Consider the following 20,467-nt stretch of genomic DNA (forward strand, 5'->3'; position numbering starts at 1 on the left):
GGTCATCTCTGGCTTGCTAGGGAATGTCACAGTCCATGACAGAGGTGTGTGTGCTGATGTCACCTGGCTCCACATGGCAGCCCAGCAATGCTTTTGATTCCCCTTCTCTGCTCATCCCTGGTTCCATTCTCTAAGGCTCTACATGCTTCTCCAGCTGCCAGAGCTCCTGCAGCAATTTCATGTTTAGATCTCCTGTTTAAAAACAACAGCAAACCAGCCAACCACACACAAAAAACCTTCCCCAGGGCAGCCCGAGTGGCTCAGCGGTTTAGCGTCGCTTTCAGCCCAGGGTGTGATCCTGGAGACCCGGGATCGAGTCCCACGTCAGGCTCCCTGCATGGAGCCTGCTTCTCCCTCTGCCTGTGTCTCTGCCTCTCTCTCTCTCTCATGAATAAATAAAATTTTTTTTTTTATAAATAAAATTTAAAAACAACAACAACAACAAAAAAAAAACCTTCCCTGACCCTGCTACCTGCCTCGGTATTCCCTTTGCCACCAAACCCCTTCCTCTTTCTTACCACCTCGTTTAAGCTCAGAATTTGGTGTCTGCCGCCCAACTGCTCTTGCAAAGGTCACCTGTGACTTCCTGATCTCCCAGTGGGTTTCCCCAGAGTTCTTCCCTCAGCGCTTCTGAGGCACCTCTCTTCTCTTAACTTCTCATACACCATTGTCTTGACACTCTCTAAATCAGCTTACATTAAATGATCAAATACTTTAGTGGGGTGCAGGCATTGTGCTAAAATGCCATAGGGACACTAAAATGAGTAAATCATGGAACCCGCCCTGGAGACACTGTCAGCTTAAAAGGGAGACAGACATACTGAACTGACCCTTGTCCTGCCCTTGTCCAAATCCTACCTGGAGAGGCCATGCAGAAGCACTGACTGACCGACCGTGTTAGGCACTGGAAGGGCACTGGTGACCGAAGACACCACTGCCTCCCCTAGAGGGCTTACAGACCAGCACCCTCCCCAGAGGGACACCATCACCCCTTCCCTGACTCCCAGGGCTTTCGCCTGGGTCTTTCTGTAGTTAATCAAATCCTGCCTTAGATTTTAGCATTTAGAATGAGGGATCCCTTTTCTAGGCTGTTTTGTTCAACGAACTAATTCAACACCTTCTTTAAGCTTGCGCCTAAACTGGGATGGAGAAATGGGGAAAACTCAGAGTCTGCCCTGCAAGAAGCTTGCAGTACAGGAGCGCGGGATATGCCTTCCTCCTCCCTGTACTCTGTATAGCTTGCTTGGTGCCTTACACATTACAGGCTGCTACTCATTTTGCCCCAGCGTGGAGACAGCCCAGATGCCACCTCCTTCCTATCTCGTTAGGCAGGAAGCAGGCCGGCAGGATATCTAGACAGAGCCTGGGCAGATATCCCTGCTGGAATAGCCTGCACCCCTCTACGGGGCATATTCCCTCCCACTCTGGGACATCCAGCAGAACCCAGCTCACCCACAAGCAAGTCCAGTAGTTCCTGCACCTGCACTCATGCACTTGTCGGTGATTTCAGGTGAGCAGGTCTTCTCTCCCCAGATGGATTGCAGGCTCCGCAAGGGCAGAAGCTAAGTTAGGTCTCAGACTTCTCCTGGATTTCCTACTCATTAGCATAATGGTGGGCAGGTCTTTAAAGTATTTATCAATTGCTTGGCATCATTTGTTACTTGCTTCATTTGTTACTTGCTTTGCTTAGGGCACATCTCCTGGAGGCCCTGGGAAAATACTTCTGTTACCTGGGAGCAGTCAGCCCCTTAACTAACCCAGTGGCTCTTCACTAGAGGGTCATGGCAGGCTGATCTGTCCCAAGTAACCTATGATTACCAATCACTGCTGCTGCGGCCAGGCACCTCACCTTTATCGTTTCTCTCATCCTTCAAAAAGTCTTAGAAGTCTATCTAATTATGCCCATTTTATAGATGAGGAAGCTGGAGAATAGAGAGCTTTAAGTAATTTTTCCAAAGTCACTCCAGGAGGCTACAAGGCTGGGCCTGGAGCTAAGGTCATCCTTTGAATAGCATGTACCCCACTGGCTTGCAGACCAATCTGAGGTTTTCTTTTGCCTCCTAACCTGCTGTCTTACACTGGAAAGGAAGCAGTCACAGCTGAGACTTGTGACTTGGCCACCGTCATCATGTTCCCCAGCAGACCAAGGGGATTGAGGTGAGGGTCACTGCTGGGGGCCCCAGTGGGCGGCCACAGGTAGGGGTCCTGGTAAGGCTGAGGGCTGACATGCGCATAGCCCACCCAAAGGGCAGGTGAACAGCTCTGCACGGGGACAGACCTACGAGACCCTTAAAGTAATCTTGAGAGGTGAGGCGCACTGAGCAAAGGCTGCGAGGGGGAAGACAAGATGTTGGAAGGACTAAAAGAACAGGCCGTGGGTGGAGGAGCAGAGTGTGCTGTGCACACCCTCCCTGTGGACAGAGCAGAACCTCTTCCCCCAGCTCTTTGCCTCTTGAGCTATCCCCCGGACTGTCAGGTTCCAAGCCAGTTGGGCGCGCAGGAGCCCAGGAGGGGAAGGGCCAGGAGGAGGGGCAAGGCCACAGTGGAGTCCTGGGGCAAGCATTTTATTTGTTAATACAAGAATAGAAATTCTGCAATAAATATAATCTAATAAATAACATCTCCAAATAAATAAATATTAATACAACAAACTTAGAGTCATGAGTGGGTGAGGCTGGGGGGCAGGGCCTGGGGGAGCTGCCCCCCGCACCCCGCAATGCTACTGCAATGTAAACTTTCAGGGAACCCTGTGGCTGTGGCTCTGGTTGCCCTCCCCAGCCTGGGCAACCCTCAGACAGCCTGGAAAGGGGATGGGGAGGAGGCACCGTGATGCCAATGACAAGATGCAAGGCAAGGTCCTTTTGGCTGTCATCCTGTGCCACCGACGGCCCTGGGTCCCATCTGTCCCTGCCCCTATGTTTTTGGTATGACCTCCAATGCAGACCCTACCTCTCCTACTTTCAAAGCCCATCTCTTCCTGTTTGGACTTGCCATTGTGTCTGTTTCCTGAATTGGGTGTACTGAGTTATTTGGGGGGTAGGGGAGCAACCCCCATCTAGGAAGAGTGGGGCAGCCAAAGGGTTTCACCCCAGAAAGGCATGTGCTGTAGTGGCCCCCCTCCCTGCCCAAGCATGCTTCCTGGAAGTGCTACAGGAGGGGCTGTGTGGCACTGGTGAGTGCTGGGCAGGAAGCAGGAAGCCAAGAGAGTCTTTGCACCAACCTGAACCACTTAGAGCTCCCTGAAGCACTCCTTCCTGTGGAAATGGGACCAGGCCTATTGCACCTCTTCCCCAGACCTGCAGGACTCTGGGAAGCAGGGAAGGGACAGGCCTTATTGCATCACACCCTCTTCCAAGACTAGAGAGAGCCAGAGGCTCATGGCTTCTGTCTCCTGGCTCAACAGGTGTTGGCACACAGCTTTCTCCCCACCCTCCCCCCCACCAGAGTGGGAGCAGGGTTTGAAGGAGGAAGGGAGGGTGGAGGTGGTAAAGGTCAGAGATCAGAAGCCGTGGGCCTCCAGATGCAGGGTCACTGCAGCCGCAGGGGGCTGCATCTTCTTCTTGAGCCGGTTGAAGTCCTTGGCTGAGCGCCACAGCCAGGTCTGCAGCTCCTTCAGCAGCCAGAAGTCATCCATCTTCTGGAGGAAGTCGCTGTGGGCAGGGCCGGGGGCCCAGGTGGGCTCAGTTCCTGGCAGGGGCTGGGGCAGCGGGTAGCCCAGAGCCGCCATGACGCCCGCGATGCTGCCCAGCAGGCCCTGGAGGCTGGTGCAGAAGTGGGCCAGGCTGCGGCGCAGCTCAGCCGTGGCGGCCTGGCGGTTGAGGCCGCGCAAGTAGCACAGCAGGTGGCTGTAGGCCTCATAGTTCTGGGTCAGCCGCAGTTTGTCGTTGAGGCTTCGCCACACATCCAAGTTGACCGTGGCCCTGGGCAGAGTCTCTGCCCCCAGCCGAGGTGGGTTGAAGTCAGGCTCGTTGAAAGGGGGGCCCAGGTAGTTCAGCTGTGAAAAGGAGAGGGCGATGGGGAAGGGGGAGGGCCGAGAGCCAGCGGCCACCAGGAGATACCTGCCCCCAGAGCTTCTATGTCCCCTGTCCCCTGACACTGGGCCCCTCTCTGTTCCAGGGTCTCCCCTAAGTTTCTCCAGGGATGTCATTTGTATGGAGGTGACAGCTGGGGCAGTGGGGGTGATGAACTCTCCTATGGAGAGGTGTGGAAAGAGAAAAACACACAGGAGATGCTCAGGGAGGACGTGCTGATTGGCTGTGTGTGTAAGCCGAGGGACGTGCCCGCCGAGGGATGTGCCCACTGTGGGGCAGGGCAGAGAGGAAGAGAAGCCAGGAGGACCCAGGAGGCCAGGCTGCAGAGGTGGAAGGTGGGCCAGAAGAGTGCAGAGCCAAGAAGAGGAGTTCAGAAGGCAGCAGTGCTCAGCAGTATGGCTGCAAAACAGAGATCAAGGAGAATGAGCCTTAGAAAATTCTGTTGGGTTTGGCAGGGAGGAGGTGCCTGACAACCTTGGAAAGAGCTGTTTCAGTGGCCTAGAGGCCAGATTGCAGGGGGTTAAGGAGTGAGTGGGTGGAGAGGAAGCGGAGGCAGAGGGTGTAGACCACTCCTTCGAGAAATTTGGCAGGGAAAGCCAGGAGAGAGAAAGGGTCGGGAGCTAGAGGGGGTAGCAGAGTCAAGCAAAGGTTTTTGGCCAGGGAAGGGAAAAGCGAGTGGGAAGGCAGAGGGGCCCGTGGGAATCAGAGCTCCATTGGCCTCCCGACATGCCTGGTCCCACCCGCAGAAGGGCAGGGAATAGACGGTACTCACTAAACACTAAGACCCCAAGTCAGGGCTCATGGGAGCAGGGGCTGCAGAAGGAAGAAACTGAGGCAGTCTCTAGCACTGGGCTGGAGGAAGGGTATAGGAGGCAGTCTGGGGAAGTGGACAGAGATTTGCCAACCCTCAAGGGAGAGGCCTGGGGCCCAGGGAGAGGGCTGAGGGGGACGTTTCAGCTGGAGAGAAAGGGAGCAGTGTGGGGCGAGGCCTGGGATAGGCAAGGGCCCAGGGGGAGGTTCACACGCTGACAAGCACAGAGACAAACTAATTTCCTCGGTGTATCCTGGGGCTGGAGCCAGCTCCCCCGCCACCCTCCTCCCCTTTCTTTCCCTGGCTCCAGAGTAGGGTCTGGGATGTGGAAGAGGAACACGGGAAGAGGGGGCCAGTTCCCCATGGTCCTCGGCAACTCTGACCCCCTTTTCTTCTCTCCTGGGCTCTCTGAACACCTCTGGATTGACCCCAGATCCTTATGGCACAACTTCCATCCATACCCTGAACCTCCTGCCACTGCTGGCCTGGCTTTCCTGCAGCCCCCTTCCCCCCAAGTCCCCCCTAGGAGGCCCAGCTAGGATGGGAGAGGCAGACAGAAGGGAGGCCCATGGGTCCAGAGCAGCAGGGCCCCAGGTCTGGGGCAGAGGCGAGCTGGAACACAGGCATGGGAGGTGGGGCCCCTCCATCCCCACCCAGCCCCGCCCGTGCAAGAGACACCACAACACGGTGTAAACAGAAGAGACTTCCCCAGCCCCCAGGGGGAGGCGGGCGGCTGGGCCGGCAGCCAGTGGGGCAATGGGCCAAGGCGGGTGCGAGGCCTGCCCACATGCCTAGTCCTGGGGCCAGGGATGGGGAGGAGGGGGGCACCTAAGAGGGAAGGGCAGGCAATAGGCCAGATATGGGGACCGTTTGGAACCAAAGGGCCCCCCTGGTCACTGTTGCCCACCGGGACCCCTCCACCATCCTGTCTCTCTCCCACCAACTTCTTCTCTCCCTTGCCCAGCTCCCAGACCTTGCCGCTGCCCCGGGTACTCACGTAGGTCCCAGCCAAACTGCGGAGTTGGTGCTCCAGGTAGCGGGTGAGGTCGTAGGTTTTCTGGATGGAGGGGCCAGGCCCTGGGTCCCCAGTGCGATTGAGGGCTGGCACTGCAGGGAGGTGCCAAAGCACAGCACACAGGCAAGCTAGCATCCCCCACGAGTCCCCTATGGACAGGACGGGCAAGAAGCCATGAGAGCAGGCCCAGGCCCAGTGGACAACAATGCAGCTGGCCGTCCCTTGGGTGTCTGTCCCCACCTTGGGCCGGGTAGGGGGGTGGGGGGCCGCCAGATGGGAGGCAGGGGGGATGGAGGAGGGGAGCGTGTCTGGCCTGGGTGTGTGAGTATAGAGGCACGTATGTGTGGATGAGGACTTGGCCTCTGTGTGTGCATCTACCAGTATATATTGGAGAGTATATTAATGTGTCAGCTAATAAAGAGTCACCATATGTATGCCAACATGTATGTGTGCGTACGTGGAGGGATGGGGCCAGGCCTAGGGTCTGTGAATCAGTATTCCCGGGATCAGCCTCCTCTCCCAGCCTCCCAGTCCTACTGGAGCCAAGGGGTGGGAAACAGCATATGTCCCCGCTGCCAGCTGAGAGCAGGCAGCCCTGGGAAGGGCACGGGAGAGGCTGCCCCAAGACAAGTCCAAGCCGAGCCACAGGAGGCAAGGGCTAGGGTTAGATCCCCAGGGTCCGGCTGAAGGACACAGGGCTGGCTCCCATAGTCAGTGGTGGGTACATTCTAGCATAGGATTCCTGGGCATGGACTGGTAGGGTGGAGATTTGCCCCATTCTTATCTAGGAGGTTGGATGGGGAAAAGTGACCTGAATGAGTGTTGTTTGGTTGGTTGGTTTGGTTTTTTGAAAAATTTATTTATTTATTTCAGAGAGAGAGAGAGAGAGAGAGAGAGATTGCATGAGTGGGGGAGGGGCGGGGGCAGAAACAGACTCCCTGCTGAGCATGGAGCCGGACTGGGGGACCATGAGGGGGACCCTGAGATCATGACCTGAGCAGAAATCGAGAGTCGAATGAGAAACCAACTGAGCCACCTAAACACTCCCCTGAATAAGGTCCTTTGATCAGCTTGCAGTGGAGACAGAGGGTGGAGATGGGGTAAGTGAGAGAGGGGAGGGAATATGATGTATGGGTTGGGTTTGGCTTGTCAGCCAACGGTGCTGGAGAGTTTGGACATCTTGGGATACCAGAGCCCAGGCGTCAGTGCCGTGACGACAGACATAAGTTGTTGGGAAACATGATTTTCCCGGCTTTTAGGTGAGGTCCAAGGTGAAGAGAACAAGGCTAGGATTCAGTGGGCACCGGGGCTGGGTAAAGGCAATTAGGGTTAGGTTGGGGTGAGGCTATAATGGGCATTGGGTTAGGTTAGGTTTAAGGACTGGGTTACTTTTAAAGTTTCAGGTTAGTTTATTGGGATTTGGCTGATTGAGTGTGGTTGAGGTTTGAGTCCAGCTGGGGGATGTGGTTAGGTTTGGACAGGCACAGGGTTCGCTGGGGCCAAGGTTTGTGAATGTGTTGATTTAGATGTCAGATGGGGTAACACACAGTACGTCACTAAGAGTAGGGCTCATTTGGGTTTTAAGCTCCAGTAGGTATGAGATCACGAGTAGTTTCTTCTGCTTTCTATTTTCTACTTTCAAAGTTTTATAATGACATTTGTTGCCGTGATAGTTAGAAATGACTTGGACACGGGGTTTGACAAATTGACCGCACTTAGAGTGAGGGGAAGATTGGAGCTAGTCGTAATGCTGGGTCAGGGTTTTAGAGAGGGTTGAAGACTCGAACTGTATAGAATGTCTATTACAGGGCAGAGGAGTCAGGTGGGGACTTCTGCAGTGGCCCAATCCATCAGTCTTGACCCTTTCAGAGGCTTGGCTACATTATTGATGGTGTCTGGGCTCGGGCAGGGTGGGGGAGTGCACCAGGCTCAGAGACCCTGCCCCTGGGGGTGAGGGGCTCTTGGTTTGAGACCATAGGTGGCTGCGTGTTAAGTCAGAAATCAGGATCAGGCACGTGACTGACCCTCTTGTCCTCATCCCCATCTGCAGCCCGGGGCTTCACCCCTTTCCTCATTCTGCCTCTCCACACCTAGCTTCTGCTGACTGCTTTCCCTTCCATCCACTGTTCCTCACATCCCAAGAAGATTCCAGGCCTTGCTCCTCTGCACCAAGCCTTGGGCTGCCCTCAGTCTGCGTATCTGGTAGAGTCACTCCCAAGATCCTAAGGGTACAACATGGGGTTGGTTTTGGAGGTTGGAGACCTGCCGAGGTGGGCAGTGGCCCTTCCAGCCTTGAGTTAGCAGCAGTGCTGAGGGTCCCAGCTGAAACTCAGATTGGGAGCTGGGCTCACCTCTTTCCCCCACCCTGCTTTGGGCAGCCCTATTGGCCAGACTCCTGAGACTGGGTTTTGCCCTCGCCATGGGAGAGGGGGAGCACAGGGTCAGGAACCCAACTCTGGTCTTGTTTCGTCTCCCCTTCTGGGTCTGTGGGACATCCCTGGGGAGAACTGGCTCCCTACGCAGGGACAACAGGGGGAGAAGCCTTTGGATAAACAAGAGCTAAGTCATCTGGGCAGAAAAACGGCTCATGAAATTAACCAGACCAGACGAGGCCGGTGTTTCCAGGAATATTTCAGTTCTGAGGTAACTGTGTCACTGCAGGCAGGGGGTGGGGTGGGGGCAGGGGAAGGAGCAGAAGGATCCGACTGACCCTCCCATGGAAAGAGGAAGGAGTCTCAGGTGTCTAGAGGGAGAAGAGGCTAGAACAGGAGAAAGGGGACTGGCTCTGCTCTCTACTACAACAGCTTCCACGCTGGGCAAGATGTCCCCATATCTCAGACAGCAAACTGATAGCCATCTGGGGCAAAGAACACCTGTGGCTTACTTGTAAGTAGTGCAACTCTGAGCCGCCTGCAGCTTGCCTGCATCACTAGGAGGGAGGATTGGGTGGGCATCCTGGAGCCCTCTTCCATCCTTGTGTGTGTGCAGGTGGACCTGGCCCCTGGGGGCTGCGTCCTGGGCCCCCTCCCCCCAGTCCTGGCCCCTAGCCCAGCCCCCACCCCAGTTCTGCCTCTGGCTGCTGCCCACTGATTGTTTACATCCCGTCTTCCCTTGTGTTTATAAATCCGGCTGAGCACGTGAGGAGCTAATGAGCACAGCTCACGTTTCCTGCTGGAGCCCCCCACCCCCCATCCTGGCCCCCACCCGGGCGGCCCCTAATTCCATCCAGATCCCTGGGCCCTGGGAACCTAGGCTCCCCTCATGAACACACACACACACACACACACACACACACACTCAGCCCATGCAAGCGCATGGCCACCCTGACACGACTGCACAGGCTGCACAGGCGGGCAGACCCTCATCTGCATGTCTTCAGCCTGCTGCCCCTTGATCCCTGATCTGCCCAGGCTGACCTCATTCAGTGAGGGTGGGGGGCTCAGTGGGGCAGCTGTGCCAGAGCAGTCAGGATGGGTAGGACGAATCAGCCAGGAGACTGCACCTGGGATTGGTGCATAGGAGCCATCAGTCAAAAAACATAGAAGCCAAGGAGGCATCACAAAGCTCCAGAGGTGCTGAAAAATGTGGGAGCCTGCCCACGACCAGCATACCGACCAGCATCCCGGTGACCTTGGAGGGATCTACTGAGGGGAACTGGGGTAAGGAAGTGGATTCTGGGGCTGTGTGTCCACTGTAGTGTGAGATCCAGGCACTGAGACTATAGGAAGTGGCCCTTGGGGGCTCCTCCTGACCTGCCTCCTCAGGGAAAAGCCCACAGAAACAGCCCATGTTTCCTTGTCCCAGACTGGGCTGGCTGCCTTCCCCTCGTCTCCTCTCCCGTCTCCTCTCCCATCCCCGCTCCATCCTCTCCTGGGTTTCCTATGCCCCAGGTCTCCTAGAAGTGCTTAGTGAGTGAGTACACAGCGGCCCAGAAGTCAGGAGCCTGAGCTTGGCCACCAACCCATCAGGTGACTGGGCTTGTGTGAGGACTGCACTGCGCACCCGTGAAAGCAGAACCGTGTGGGGCCACATCTCTGCTGTCATCGGCAACAGCTCCCCCCCCTCTTTCTCTTCCAGCCTAAATGATAGGAGAAACTGAGGCCCAGGGAAGGAAGCAGACAGGTGGGCCGGCTGCCCTGCCTTGTGGAGTCAATATGGATATAGTTGAGCTGTCAGGGAGAGAGGGTTCCGGATTGTGCTGCAAGAGGACCCTGGGTGTTCCCAAGGGGTGCAGGATGGGGGGTGGGGGGTGCTGGGCAGCCAGCTGAGAGCCAGACAAGGGGACCAAGAAAAGGAAATAGTCTGGGCAAGTGTGTGGGTGAGTTTGAAAGGGTGTTGGTATTCAGAGGTGTGGGAGGGGCCGGGAGGGAGCGGGCAGGAGCCAGGGTGTGAATAGGCAGGTGGGATTGGATTGCGGGGAGGAATGTGAAGTGTCAGTAATAGAGTAGCTGGTGTGGCCGGGTGGTGTGCACAAGTGTGAACAGGGCAGGAGTGCAGGGCTCTGTGGAGGGCAGAGGGAGCCATTACACCAGTCTGCAAGAGAGACTGGGGAAGGGAGGGCTGCTAGGTGACACTTGTTGCCATCTGCCTGGTGCCTGTTTTCTCCCCTGGTTGAGTGGGTGTCTCCAGGGCAGTGAGGGTGGCAGAGCCAAACTGCGAAAGGGTGGGGGCAGGGTCTGGTCTGTCAGAGGAATGTGTCCCTGGGTCCCGAGGGAGGGGCAGTGTGTGCTCAGAGCCGGAAACGGGGTCTGTGGGGGTTGTGAAAGCCCGGAGATGTCAGCCCGTCTGGGTCAGGGTCAGGGTCAGAGAGTGCCTGACACAGATGTGTGTCCAGCAGCGTCACCCACAGCCTCTCTCCAAGGCTGGGGACCCCCGGCGCCCCTCCCCTCCTGCCCCTGCCGGGAGGGCCGGGCCGGGCGCTGGAGGAAACTGGGACGGGGTCCTCAGGGACGGGGCGTGTGGGGTGAGGACTTCTGGGGCGCAGTGTGGAGTCACTGGGAAGGACGGTGGGGAGGGCAGAGACCAGGGGACTCCGGCGAGGCCCGGGCGCCGGGGGTTTCCCTCGAGGGGCTCGGCTCTCGCTGGCCCTCCCCCACGGCGGTGACCTCTCGCTCCCGGCCCCCTCCCCGCGGCGGCGGCGCCTTCCCCCTGTGTGGCCTCGGCGCCCCCGGCCCCGCCCCCGGCCCGCTCCCGCCCGGTCGCTCCCTTCCCGGCGGCGGGGGCGGGGGCGGGGTCCGGGGCGCCGGGCTCCGGGCTCCGGGCTCCGGGCTCGGCCGCTGCCCTTTCCCGCGCGTCAATTCCCCGCCCGCCCTCCCGCCCTCCCGCGGGCCGCCGGGGCCGAGCGCCCGCTGCCCCGCTCCCGGGCCGGCGACCGACGTTCTCCCGCCGGGTCCGGCCGGGCTGCGCGCGTCCCCCGCACTAGTCACTCCCAGGCCGCGGTGGGCCGGACCCGGGCTCGCCCCCGCCGCCCCCGCCGCCCGGCCCCTACCTGCCGCCAGCTCGCCGGCCGCGGGCAGCATGGTGGGCTCCGGCCGCGGCGCGCCCCGAGGAAGCCGCGAGTCCCGCAGCCCGGCCCGGCCCGGCCCGGCTCTGCCCTCCGCCCTCCTCCCCGCCCGCCCGCCCTCCTTCCCGCCCTCCCCTCCCTCCCGGCGGGCCGCGGAGGGAGCGCGGCGGCCCGAGGTGTCGGCCTCCCCGCGCCTGCCGCCGGCGCGGCCTCGGGCTCCCCGCCTCCTCCCTCCTCCTCCCTCCTCCCGCCGCCTCCCGCGCCCCGCGCCCGGCTCCCCGCGCCCCGCGCCCCGCGCCCGCCGCGGACTCGCTCTTCCCAACTTTCGCGCGGGACTGCTTCCGCCGGGATCCCCGGGACCCCGCCTGGCGGGGGCTCCAGGTCGCGGGTCCCCGGGTCGGCGGGTCGCGCTCCGGCCCCCGGCGCCGGCTGGAGGAACGCCGCGTCCCCGCCCGGCCCCTCTCGAGGGCGCCCGCCGGGCCCCCCCCGGCCCGAGCCCCGCTGGCGGGGTAGCTGCCGGCTCCCGGCCCGGCCCGGCTCGGGGCTCCCGGGGGGTGGGGGGAGCACGGGGACCGGATCTCGCGGCTCCCGGGCGGAGGCGGGGGCCGGGGCCTCGGACGCCGGGCTCCTACCTGCTCGGAGGTCCATGGGGCCGGGGGCCGGGCCGGCCGGGCGCGGCTGCTCTCCCGGAGGCTGGCGGAGTGGGAGGGCGAGCCGCGGCTCCGGCGAAGCTTTAATAATCCCATCCGCCAGGCCCACTCGCAGGTTTTTTTCGCTCGGTTTCGGATTTTTTTTTTTTTTTCGGTGTGGGACATTCTGCAAACTTTTTTTTTTTTTTTTTTTTTTTTCTGACGTGTAAAGCTGTAACCACAAATTGTAGCGGCCCTCCCCGGGGTGGGGGGAGGAGGGGGGAGGAGGGAAGGGAGGGCTTCTGGGGCTCCTCTCCCTCCCACAACACCGAGGGGGGGTGAGGTGAGGCGAGGCTGCGGCGGTACCACCCTGGGCCTCCTGGGGGAGGGGGCGGGGAGGGCATCGGTCGGTCGGCAGAGTCCTGGAGCGGGGGAGTGAGCCGCCCGGTCCTTTACTCCTCCGACGGCGTCGACCTGGGGTGTGGGGTCCCGGCGCTCACCCTACCTCTGCCTCCTCATCCCTAACCTTCCCTCCCCTCCCCCTCCCCCTGAGTAAATGCAATGACACATTCTCCCAAATGCCAGCGAGCTGGCTCCGTAGCAAGTGATGGTGTTTTTCCTGCTGCCCTTTGTCTGGGCTGGCCGCCCCCCTTGCCTATTGTCCCGCCGCCTGTCCCATTTCCAAAAGCTGGGGCTGAGGGAGGCGCTGGGGCTGGGGCAGGTGACTAACCGGCTCGCTATGCCCCCTAGGGTGGGGGCGGCAGAGGGCACCGCAGTCCCACCGGCCAGCTCCAAGGAGAGCGGAGGGCACTTGGCGGAGGGTTTTTGCCTCAGGTTCACAAGGTCCTTCATCCTTCCCAGTGGCCGGGAGAGTGCACATGGGTGGGGGAATTGTAGTTCATTAATCAGCACGAGGCACCGGACCAGTTTCAACACCAGAGGCTGCAGGGGTGACTCAGCGGGAATACTCCCATTCAAGGCGATGGACAGACCAAGAGTCCCCGTTTGTGAAATTCTTCCCCCAAAAGACTCTTGGTTTTCTCTCGCCTTTGGGGTTTGGAGTCGCTGGTGTTTCCAGTGGTGGGGTAGGGGTGGTTTGGTTGCAGAGTGCTCTCCCTCCTTCCTTCCCTCTGGCCTGGGTTAGGATTTGCAGGGGGGATACCTGGGAGACCCATAAGCCTAGACCCTCCCTAGAGGGTCTCCTTCCCACCCCCTTTCCTCCCTACAGAGAGCTGCCAGGGAGAGTGAGTACAGAGGAAATGGCTCTCTCCCATCTGGGGCTTGCAGACAGTCTCCTCTCGGTTACTTCTTGGGGGACAGTCCTTTGGTCTCCAAGGCTTGAGTGCTCTAGATCCAGACCACCAATTAAATCATTTGGTAATAACTTGCTTCTGTTGTTTATTTGTTTTTTCAAAGTGGGAGAGGCAGTGGTGGTGGGCCAGCCCTGGAAAGTGATTGCTCTCTCTGGAATAGCATCAGATTCTTCACTCCACACTCCTGCCCCAGTGCCCCCAGAGAAAGGAAGGCAGGCACCCTGCCAGCCCTGCCACAGCCCTTCCAGCCTGCAGGTCAGAGCCGGCGGATTGGTCAGGACCAGGGCCGGGTTCCCAGGGCAGCTCTTCCCTTTTCTGCACTGTGCAGACTGAGGTGGGGGGGTGGGGGGGTGGGGAAGAAGTTTGTTTTCAATTACCTCACTGGAGTGGGACAGACTTTGTTGTTGGTTTTCTTTCTTTCTTTCTTTCTTTCTTTCTTTCTTTCTTTCTTTCTTTCTTTCTTCTCCTTTTTCTTTCTAAACAAGGAGAAAAAGAGCTGGGAAAGGGGAGCTGGTCCAGGGTTGGGGGCAGGGGGCTTTCCAGGGCATCAGTAGCAGCTCTGATGAAACCTGCGGGGGGGGGGGGGGGTCCTGCTGAAAAATGCTGGGGGGGCCTCTTCCCCCTCACCCCTCAACCCCAGCCAGTACTCTGGAGTTTCAATGACATTCTTGGCGGGTGAGCCCCACGATCTTTTGATGCCCATGCCAAGGTCAAGAAGGCAGATGCCCAGTGAGTGACTGGCACTGAGGCCAGCCATGAGGTCCTCGAGCGCCTCCCTTTCAGAGGGAGGGAGCCATAAAGGGAAGGGGGGGTACTATCCGTCCTTCTCCCTGGTTTGCAGCCTGCTCCTTGTGGAGAGTGTCTGCACAGACAATGTGGTTTGGATTTGGCTGAGCCCCCTCAGCACCTTATAAAGCACCTTGCTGAGTCAGGGAGAAAGCAGCCCCCACACGGGAGAGGAGGAGGGGGGCAAGGGGAAAGAGCGAAAGGGGAGCCAAAGGAGGAGGGTGGGGGCTGAGAACAGAGGAGGGAAAAGGAGAAGGAAAGGGCAGGAAAGAGGAGAGGCAAAGAGGCAAATAAATGGGTGGGAGTGGGAAGGAGGGGAGGAGGCAGGAGCCCAAGGAGGAAGAGGAACAGAGTGTGTGGTGGAAGGGGAGAGAAGCTCACCACGCTGCACACCCCCTCACCCTGCACAGCAAATGTTCACCTCAGGAGTCCAGAAACTTGGTCTGCAGGAACGGAGGACCGTGGCTCCAAAATGGGGACCCAGGCCAAGTAGGTGCAGGGACAATGAGCTTTACACACTGACCCCCAGCTCCCAGCTTGATACACTGACCCCACACACTGGGGAAGTCACCTTCTCCCTCTGCCTCTTGTCTAGACTTGCATGTCAGCCCTCTCCCTTCACCCAGGGGTGGCCAAACCCTCCCCCCCCCATCTTTCCCACTGCCAAAGGGAAAATCAGCTACATCTCCAAGTTGCCAGTGCCCCTCTGCCATGCCTGGGCAAAGGCAGCAGGCTAGGAGCTGCCAGTTGGGTTGGGGTGGGGGCTGGAATAAAGACCGAGCCTTTCTGCTGCCAAATCCCAAATAGGGTGGGCTGTTGGAACTCGGGGGAGTGGGATAGAAGGAAGAAAGGAGAAGCAGAGCAGGAATAGCCCCTCCAGCATTTCTGTAGGGATGGGGACACAGGTGGCTGCCCTCTGATTTCCAGCTAGGATCCTCACGCAGGTTCCTGCCCCCCGCCCCCTCCCCCAAGGGATTCTTGTTCTGGCATTGCTGCTGAGGGCAGGGCAGAGGTTACAGCAGACTCCAGCCCCCTTAGCCCCAGAGCCATCTGTCTTGGTAGGAGGTACAGGCATTTCCTGAACCCCTGCTGGGTGCTAGGCACTGCAGAGGACAGAGGGGACGAGGAAAACCCAACCCTGCCTTGAAGAATTTCATGGTCCTGTGACAAGAGGCACTCATTAAACTGAGATCAGAGGATGGAGAGGGCAGGAGAGCTCTAGGAGGAGGTGGAGCTTCAGGGTGGAAATATAGCTGTATGGCCGGAGGGGCAGTGGCAAGCACCGGAAGAGGCATGGAGGTAGTCTCTGGCCTGGCCTACCCGGCTCCCTGCATCTCTGCAGGTCGCCAGACTGGGAGTCAGGGTGAGGGGCTTCCTTCCAGTTGGCCAGTGTGGCCTTGGGATAAGCCATCACCCCTTCATGGAATGGGTTATGACCACCTAGGCCCTCTTCCCACTCAGGATGGCGGGAGAGCAGTGAGCTCACGAGGAGGACACTGCTTTGGTGCTCACTCTGCCTTCCAGACTCCAGGCCTTATCATCCACAGGGAGTGGCAGACCAGGCCCCAAGGAGTGTGGCTGGGAGTGGGTCAGGGCTGGCACTGGGTGATGCCTGAGTTGCCCTCCACAGGAGTGGGGGTGAGTCAGTGTTGGCTCAGGGACAGGCTAGACCCCCTCCTTTCCCTCTCCCTTCCCTTGCTACACCCATAACTGGTATCCCCAGGAAAGGCACTCCGGACACCCCCAAAACACCATGACCCACACAGCTGCAGAACTGGCACTGAGGGGGTCCTAGCCCTGAGGATGTCATGATTTCTGACTAGGGAGACTTCTGGTCCAGTCCCCTCCTGATGGGTAAGCAAGAGTATGTTGTTGAAGAAGCCCACAGAGGTAAGTAAGGGCACTTGTGAACTCATTCCTGTGCTCACCAAACATCTCCTGGGTAGACAGTGAGGAGCCCCAGAGGGCCATCAAATGAGGGTTAGAGGCTGACCCATGTGCAGGCAGGAGAGGCAGGGGCCTGCCAGTGCCTGATGCAATGCCTGACATTTCATGGTGACACTTTTAAACCTTTTAGGACTCTAAGACTTAACTACTGGCAATAGTTTAAACATACTGAGCTCTCACTCTGTGTTGGGTCCTGTGCTAAGGTTTTTGGGACGATACCATCTTGTTCTTACAGTAACCCTATAAAATAGGAACTATGATTTACCCATTTTATATGTGAGGACATTGAAGCTTGGTAAGATGAAGTCACTTGTCTTAAGGTCACACAAGGGGCAGAACTAGGACTGGAACCCAGCACTGTCTGCCCTCTGAACTACACCACTCAGGATGTAAGGGTGATCTGGTTGTGACATCTGTCACCCCATTGATCACCAGGGTTGATTCGGCTGATCTGGCTGGCTAGGTGAGTGTCTCCTTCCTCCCTCACCCGTTCCATGTGCATCCCTCCAGAAGCTGAGGGCTTGGTTGAAGAAGATGACCATCACTGATAGAGGAGGACCGTTCTTCGGTCAAGGGTATATGAGTAGCTGCACTCACCTGCTAAAACCTCCAAACAAGCTCTCAAGGTCCATTTGAACTACACCACTCAGGCGCTAAATGGGGAGGAAGGTCCTGAAAGGGGAAAAGGCTGGGTGCCAAAGACTGGCTCCAGAGGCAGCAGGACTTGTCAGAGCCCCCTGGCTATGAGGTATCTCACCTGGGGCCAGCCTGTTTTTAAAGGACGCTAAGAGGAACCTTGGGAAGAAGGAGAGCCCCTCCAAACCCGCCCCCCCACCCCAGTCTCCGTCTGCACCTGGAGCTGGAGACCTGGGCTCTCATGCCCTCCACCCATCACCCATGGCTGACACAAACTGCCTGTGTGATGCTGGGTCAGGTGCCTGACCTGAGCCCTCCTGGGGAGGGGAAAGTGCTCCATTCCCCTCAGCTAGAATTATAGATTCCATGAGCAGGTAAACATGTTTGAATCACTGAATGAGGCTGAACTGCGTGTTAGATACCCACCTGCCCCAGCCAGAGTGAGGGCTTCCCCAGGCTTGGAGGGCCTGACTATCCTGCCTGCTGTGTGAGGACTAGGGAGGCTCAGAGGCCCTGCTTGAGCTGCCGGGCCAGACAAAGCTCCCTGGGATCCGCTTCCCTGAGGCAGCCTCCTCTCCATCACCACCCAGCATACTCCACCAAGTGTGTGTGGGGGGGCACAAAGAGCAGAAGGGGGAGGACAGGCAGCAGGGCCATTGTCCACTTTCCCTTTCACGCTAGTGGGCAGGAGCCCAGAGGGCCCTGCCTCACCCTGAGCTGGCAGTGATGTCAGCGGAAACCCCGGGGGGCCGGCCCCAGGACCTCCTCCTACCTCAGCCAAGGCCCTACCCTGCTCTGCTTCCCCACCCACACCTGGCCTGGCTCAACCCTCGGGGACACCGCACCTACCTGCCCTCAGCTTTCCCCGCCAGGCTGAGAGGAACCCGGTCCTGTGGCCTGCCTCTCCCCTGCCCTACCCAGGCTTTGTCTCCCCATCTGCAAGGATGTCTGGGTGATGAGTGCATGAGGAAGGCAGGGGTACCCCTGCTCACCTCCTCCCCTGCCTGCCAGGAGCTTCCCCGCCATCCTCCCAGGATGTTCCATTGCCCTGGCCAACCCATGCCCTGGGCTCAGTGACTCTGTCTCCCCTGGCAGAGAAGTGGGGTTACCTCTCCCTGGGCTGGGAGATCCTTATCCTGCCCTGCTGAGTCACTGCCGGCTCCTCCCGCCCTGTCCCCTCCCTCCTCACTAGCCACCCTCCTTCAGACTTCTCAGGCTTTCTCCAGAGCTTCTGGGTTTCTCAGGGGCCCCACAGGTCAGAGGACAGACAGCACCTCCCTGGAACGACTCAGAGTCCCACCCCAAGTGGCTGCCATCCCAGCGCTGTCAGGACAGTAAAGTGAGCGAGGTGCCCCTCCATCTTTACCAGCCGTGTGACCTTGGGCAAGTCACTTGGCCCTTCTACACCTCACTTTTCTCTTGCATAGAACAGGATGATGATAATGATACCTTCCTCCAAAGAAGTGCAATTGAATTAATACAAGTCAAATCTCTGGCATTCAGCACTTGATTATGTTGAATATTATTGTTACCTGCTCCCCATACCCTATCCTCCTGTCTTGGCTAATGATGCCCTTCCCCTTCCAAGTCCCCATGCCCACATGTCTTTAGATTTTACTTTCCTCCCAAAGCCTGTCCCCACAAGCCACTCACCCCCCTATAGAGCACCTACACAAGACTGGAGAGTTCTAGAGTTGGGCCATTCCTTGTTCAACTCTCCTCCCACCAACTCCTAAGCATTTGCCTTTGTACCCTGACAGCCTCCTCCCAGGGGTTCCATGAATCGAAGGAGGGCTGGAGGGGCAGGGTGGACACTCAGGGCACAGGAAGCTCTGAGGGGATGATAAGAGCATAAATCTGTCCTGGTTGAGCTGGACGCATCTGGGCTTCTTGGCCGTGGGTCCCTCTGCGAGACATGAGAGATTTGGGTCTTCGAGGAGCTACCCCCTCTGTGGTCCCCAGGGGTACCTCTCAGAGGTCCTATTGTGTGCTTCTCACCAGAGCACCCTGAGCACCAGCCAGTCTCAGCTGCTGCCCCCCTGCAAGAGGTGTGACATGATACGCACCTCAGGAGTTCAAGAAGCTGTACCAAGGGCAGCTGTGTGGAGCGAGGAGAGGGCAGGGAGGGATCGCAAGGGGCTGAGGAGGGCCTGGGTGGCAAAGAGGGGAAGGCCATGTCTGGCCTGGAATCCATGTCTGGCGGGGGGGAGAACTGGTGCTCAGGCCTGTGGGGCACAGCAGCCCATCGGTTCTCAGAAGCCCCCTGTCTAGGCACCTCGAGGAGGAACGCTGTAGATCAACAGAGATCCACACTCTGCCCCCCAGGGGCCCCAGATCTGCTGGCATGGTGGGCAAGTGGCTCCAGAACCACCCTGCTCTTCAGGAGTGGCCTCCTCCCTGCCCTACCCCAGGTGCCTGAGGTCTCTCTGCCCTCTCCCTCCACCACAGCCAGGGAGGATGGCATTGCACACTGAGCTGGCACCCTTGTGCACTCACTTGCCCAACTCAGGGCTGAGCTGCCTAGTCTCTGCTCTGGAAGCTGGGACTGTACGCGGTGTCTGTCTCCCTCTGCTGGTCCCTTAAGGGACAGCCTGGCCAGGACGCTTTCCATAGAGCTAGTGGCATCCACGTCTCCCCAGACGGAGGATGCTGAGTACTGGAGGGTGGAGGGAAGGGCCCGGGGACTCAGGCACAGCTGGAGCCTCCGCAGGAACACCGACCCTGCCTCCTGAGTCGGGAAGCCTGAAGCCAGCCTCTGACAGCGGCCCCGAGGGGTGGCCTCCCGGGTGCCTTCCCCACAGACCAGCAGGCCCCAAACAGCCTCTTTCCCCTTCCAACCCCTGAATGGAACTGTCATCCATGGATTTATCTGAACCTTTTGTGAAGTTATTTATATTTCCAGCCGAGACCACATCTTGGAGTAATGAGTTCCATCGGTGGTGTCCTCCCCTGCTGGGTGAAGCACGCTGCCTTTGATTTGTCCTAAACTTACCTCACTTGTGCTCCAAGGGGGCCCTGTAACTCCAGCATGCCAGGTTTTAGTGAACAAGCTGGAGCTTCCCCCTTCGCATCCCTGCTGTGGGCTTAAGAACTTCCATCCCACCTCCCTTCTGCCTCTACCCTGCAGCCTGAAGAGATTCGGTCTCTCCTCGGGCCGCATGAGCAGTCATTACCCGGAGCCAGCCTCTGGCAGCCTGCAAGGACAGCAGGACTTGCAGTCCCCCCACGAGGCGGAGGGTCCCGAGGGCCCCGAGGGCTCCGCACTGAGGTCGGCATGTGGCAACACTGCAGCCTCCCTCCACCGCACCTCTTCTCTCTTCTTGGGGCTGACTTCTGCCCCTACCAGAGCCCTTCTTTGATCCTCCAGTCCCTGGTGGCCTCTGGGCCTCTCTCTGGAATGTTTCTCTGTGGGGACTTTCCTGACAGGTTCCTAGTGGGATTCACTGGGGCTCTGTCCATGTGGATTTTTTTTCTTTAAGATTTTGAGAGAGAGAGAGCAGGGGGAGGAGCAGAGGGGGAAGGACAAACAGACTCCTGCGCTGAGCAGGGAGCCTGATGGGGTACTTGATCTCAGACCCTGGGATCATGACCTGAGCCGAAGGCAGCTGCTCAACTGACTGAGCCACCCAGGTGCCCTTGTCCGTGCAGACTTACATTGTTTCCAGTCCTGACCCTAAAGTGTGATGAAGGTGCACTCCAGAGACGGAGGCGGCAGGACACAACCCTACTAACAGTGACACTGGCGGTGTGTACTAGGAGCTCTGTGGACCCTGGCAGGGCTACCCCTCACCACAGT

The 20,467-nt window shown here is 58.6% G+C and overlaps 1 protein-coding gene across 3 annotated transcripts; it reads right to left on the reverse strand.

Moving 5' to 3' along the window:
• Positions 1–2,548: 2,548 nt before the first annotated feature.
• CLCF1 (cardiotrophin like cytokine factor 1) lies at positions 2,549–12,163 on the reverse strand. 3 transcript variants are annotated; one of them, XM_077862605.1, is made up of 4 exons: positions 11,993–12,149; positions 7,882–8,079; positions 5,840–6,006; positions 2,549–3,994 (listed from the first exon to the last, which is right to left on the reverse strand). In XM_077862605.1, exons 3-4 carry the CDS (start codon positions 5,990–5,992, stop codon positions 3,500–3,502), a joined length of 648 nt encoding a protein of 215 aa, XP_077718731.1. In that variant the 5' UTR covers positions 5,993–6,006; positions 7,882–8,079; positions 11,993–12,149; the 3' UTR covers positions 2,549–3,499. The 3 variants fall into 3 exon arrangements, with proteins under 3 accessions (XP_077718731.1, XP_077718730.1, XP_077718729.1); XM_077862604.1 differs by lacking the exon at positions 7,882–8,079 and having other exon boundaries at positions 11,993–12,163; XM_077862603.1 differs by lacking the exons at positions 7,882–8,079; positions 11,993–12,149 and adding an exon at positions 11,346–11,434.
• Positions 12,164–20,467: the final 8,304 nt, after the last annotated feature.

The sequence above is a fragment of the Canis aureus genome, chromosome 21 (assembly GCF_053574225.1).
Source record: "Canis aureus isolate CA01 chromosome 21, VMU_Caureus_v.1.0, whole genome shotgun sequence".
Classification (NCBI taxonomy): Eukaryota; Metazoa; Chordata; class Mammalia; order Carnivora; family Canidae; genus Canis; species Canis aureus.

Bases quoted from the DNA above. Each gene is read 5' to 3' on its own strand.
- CLCF1 (XM_077862603.1), bottom strand. From the start codon at position 11,376: ATGCTGCCCGCGGCCGGCGAGCTGGCGGCAG. The intron at 6,007-11,345 runs GTAGGGGCCGGG...TCCTGTCCATAG, and splicing joins GGCCGGCGAGCTGGCGGCAG to GGGACTCGTGGGGGATGCTA. The intron at 3,995-5,839 runs GTGAGTACCCGG...TCCTTTTCACAG, and splicing joins GCAGTTTGGCTGGGACCTAC to CTGAACTACCTGGGCCCCCC.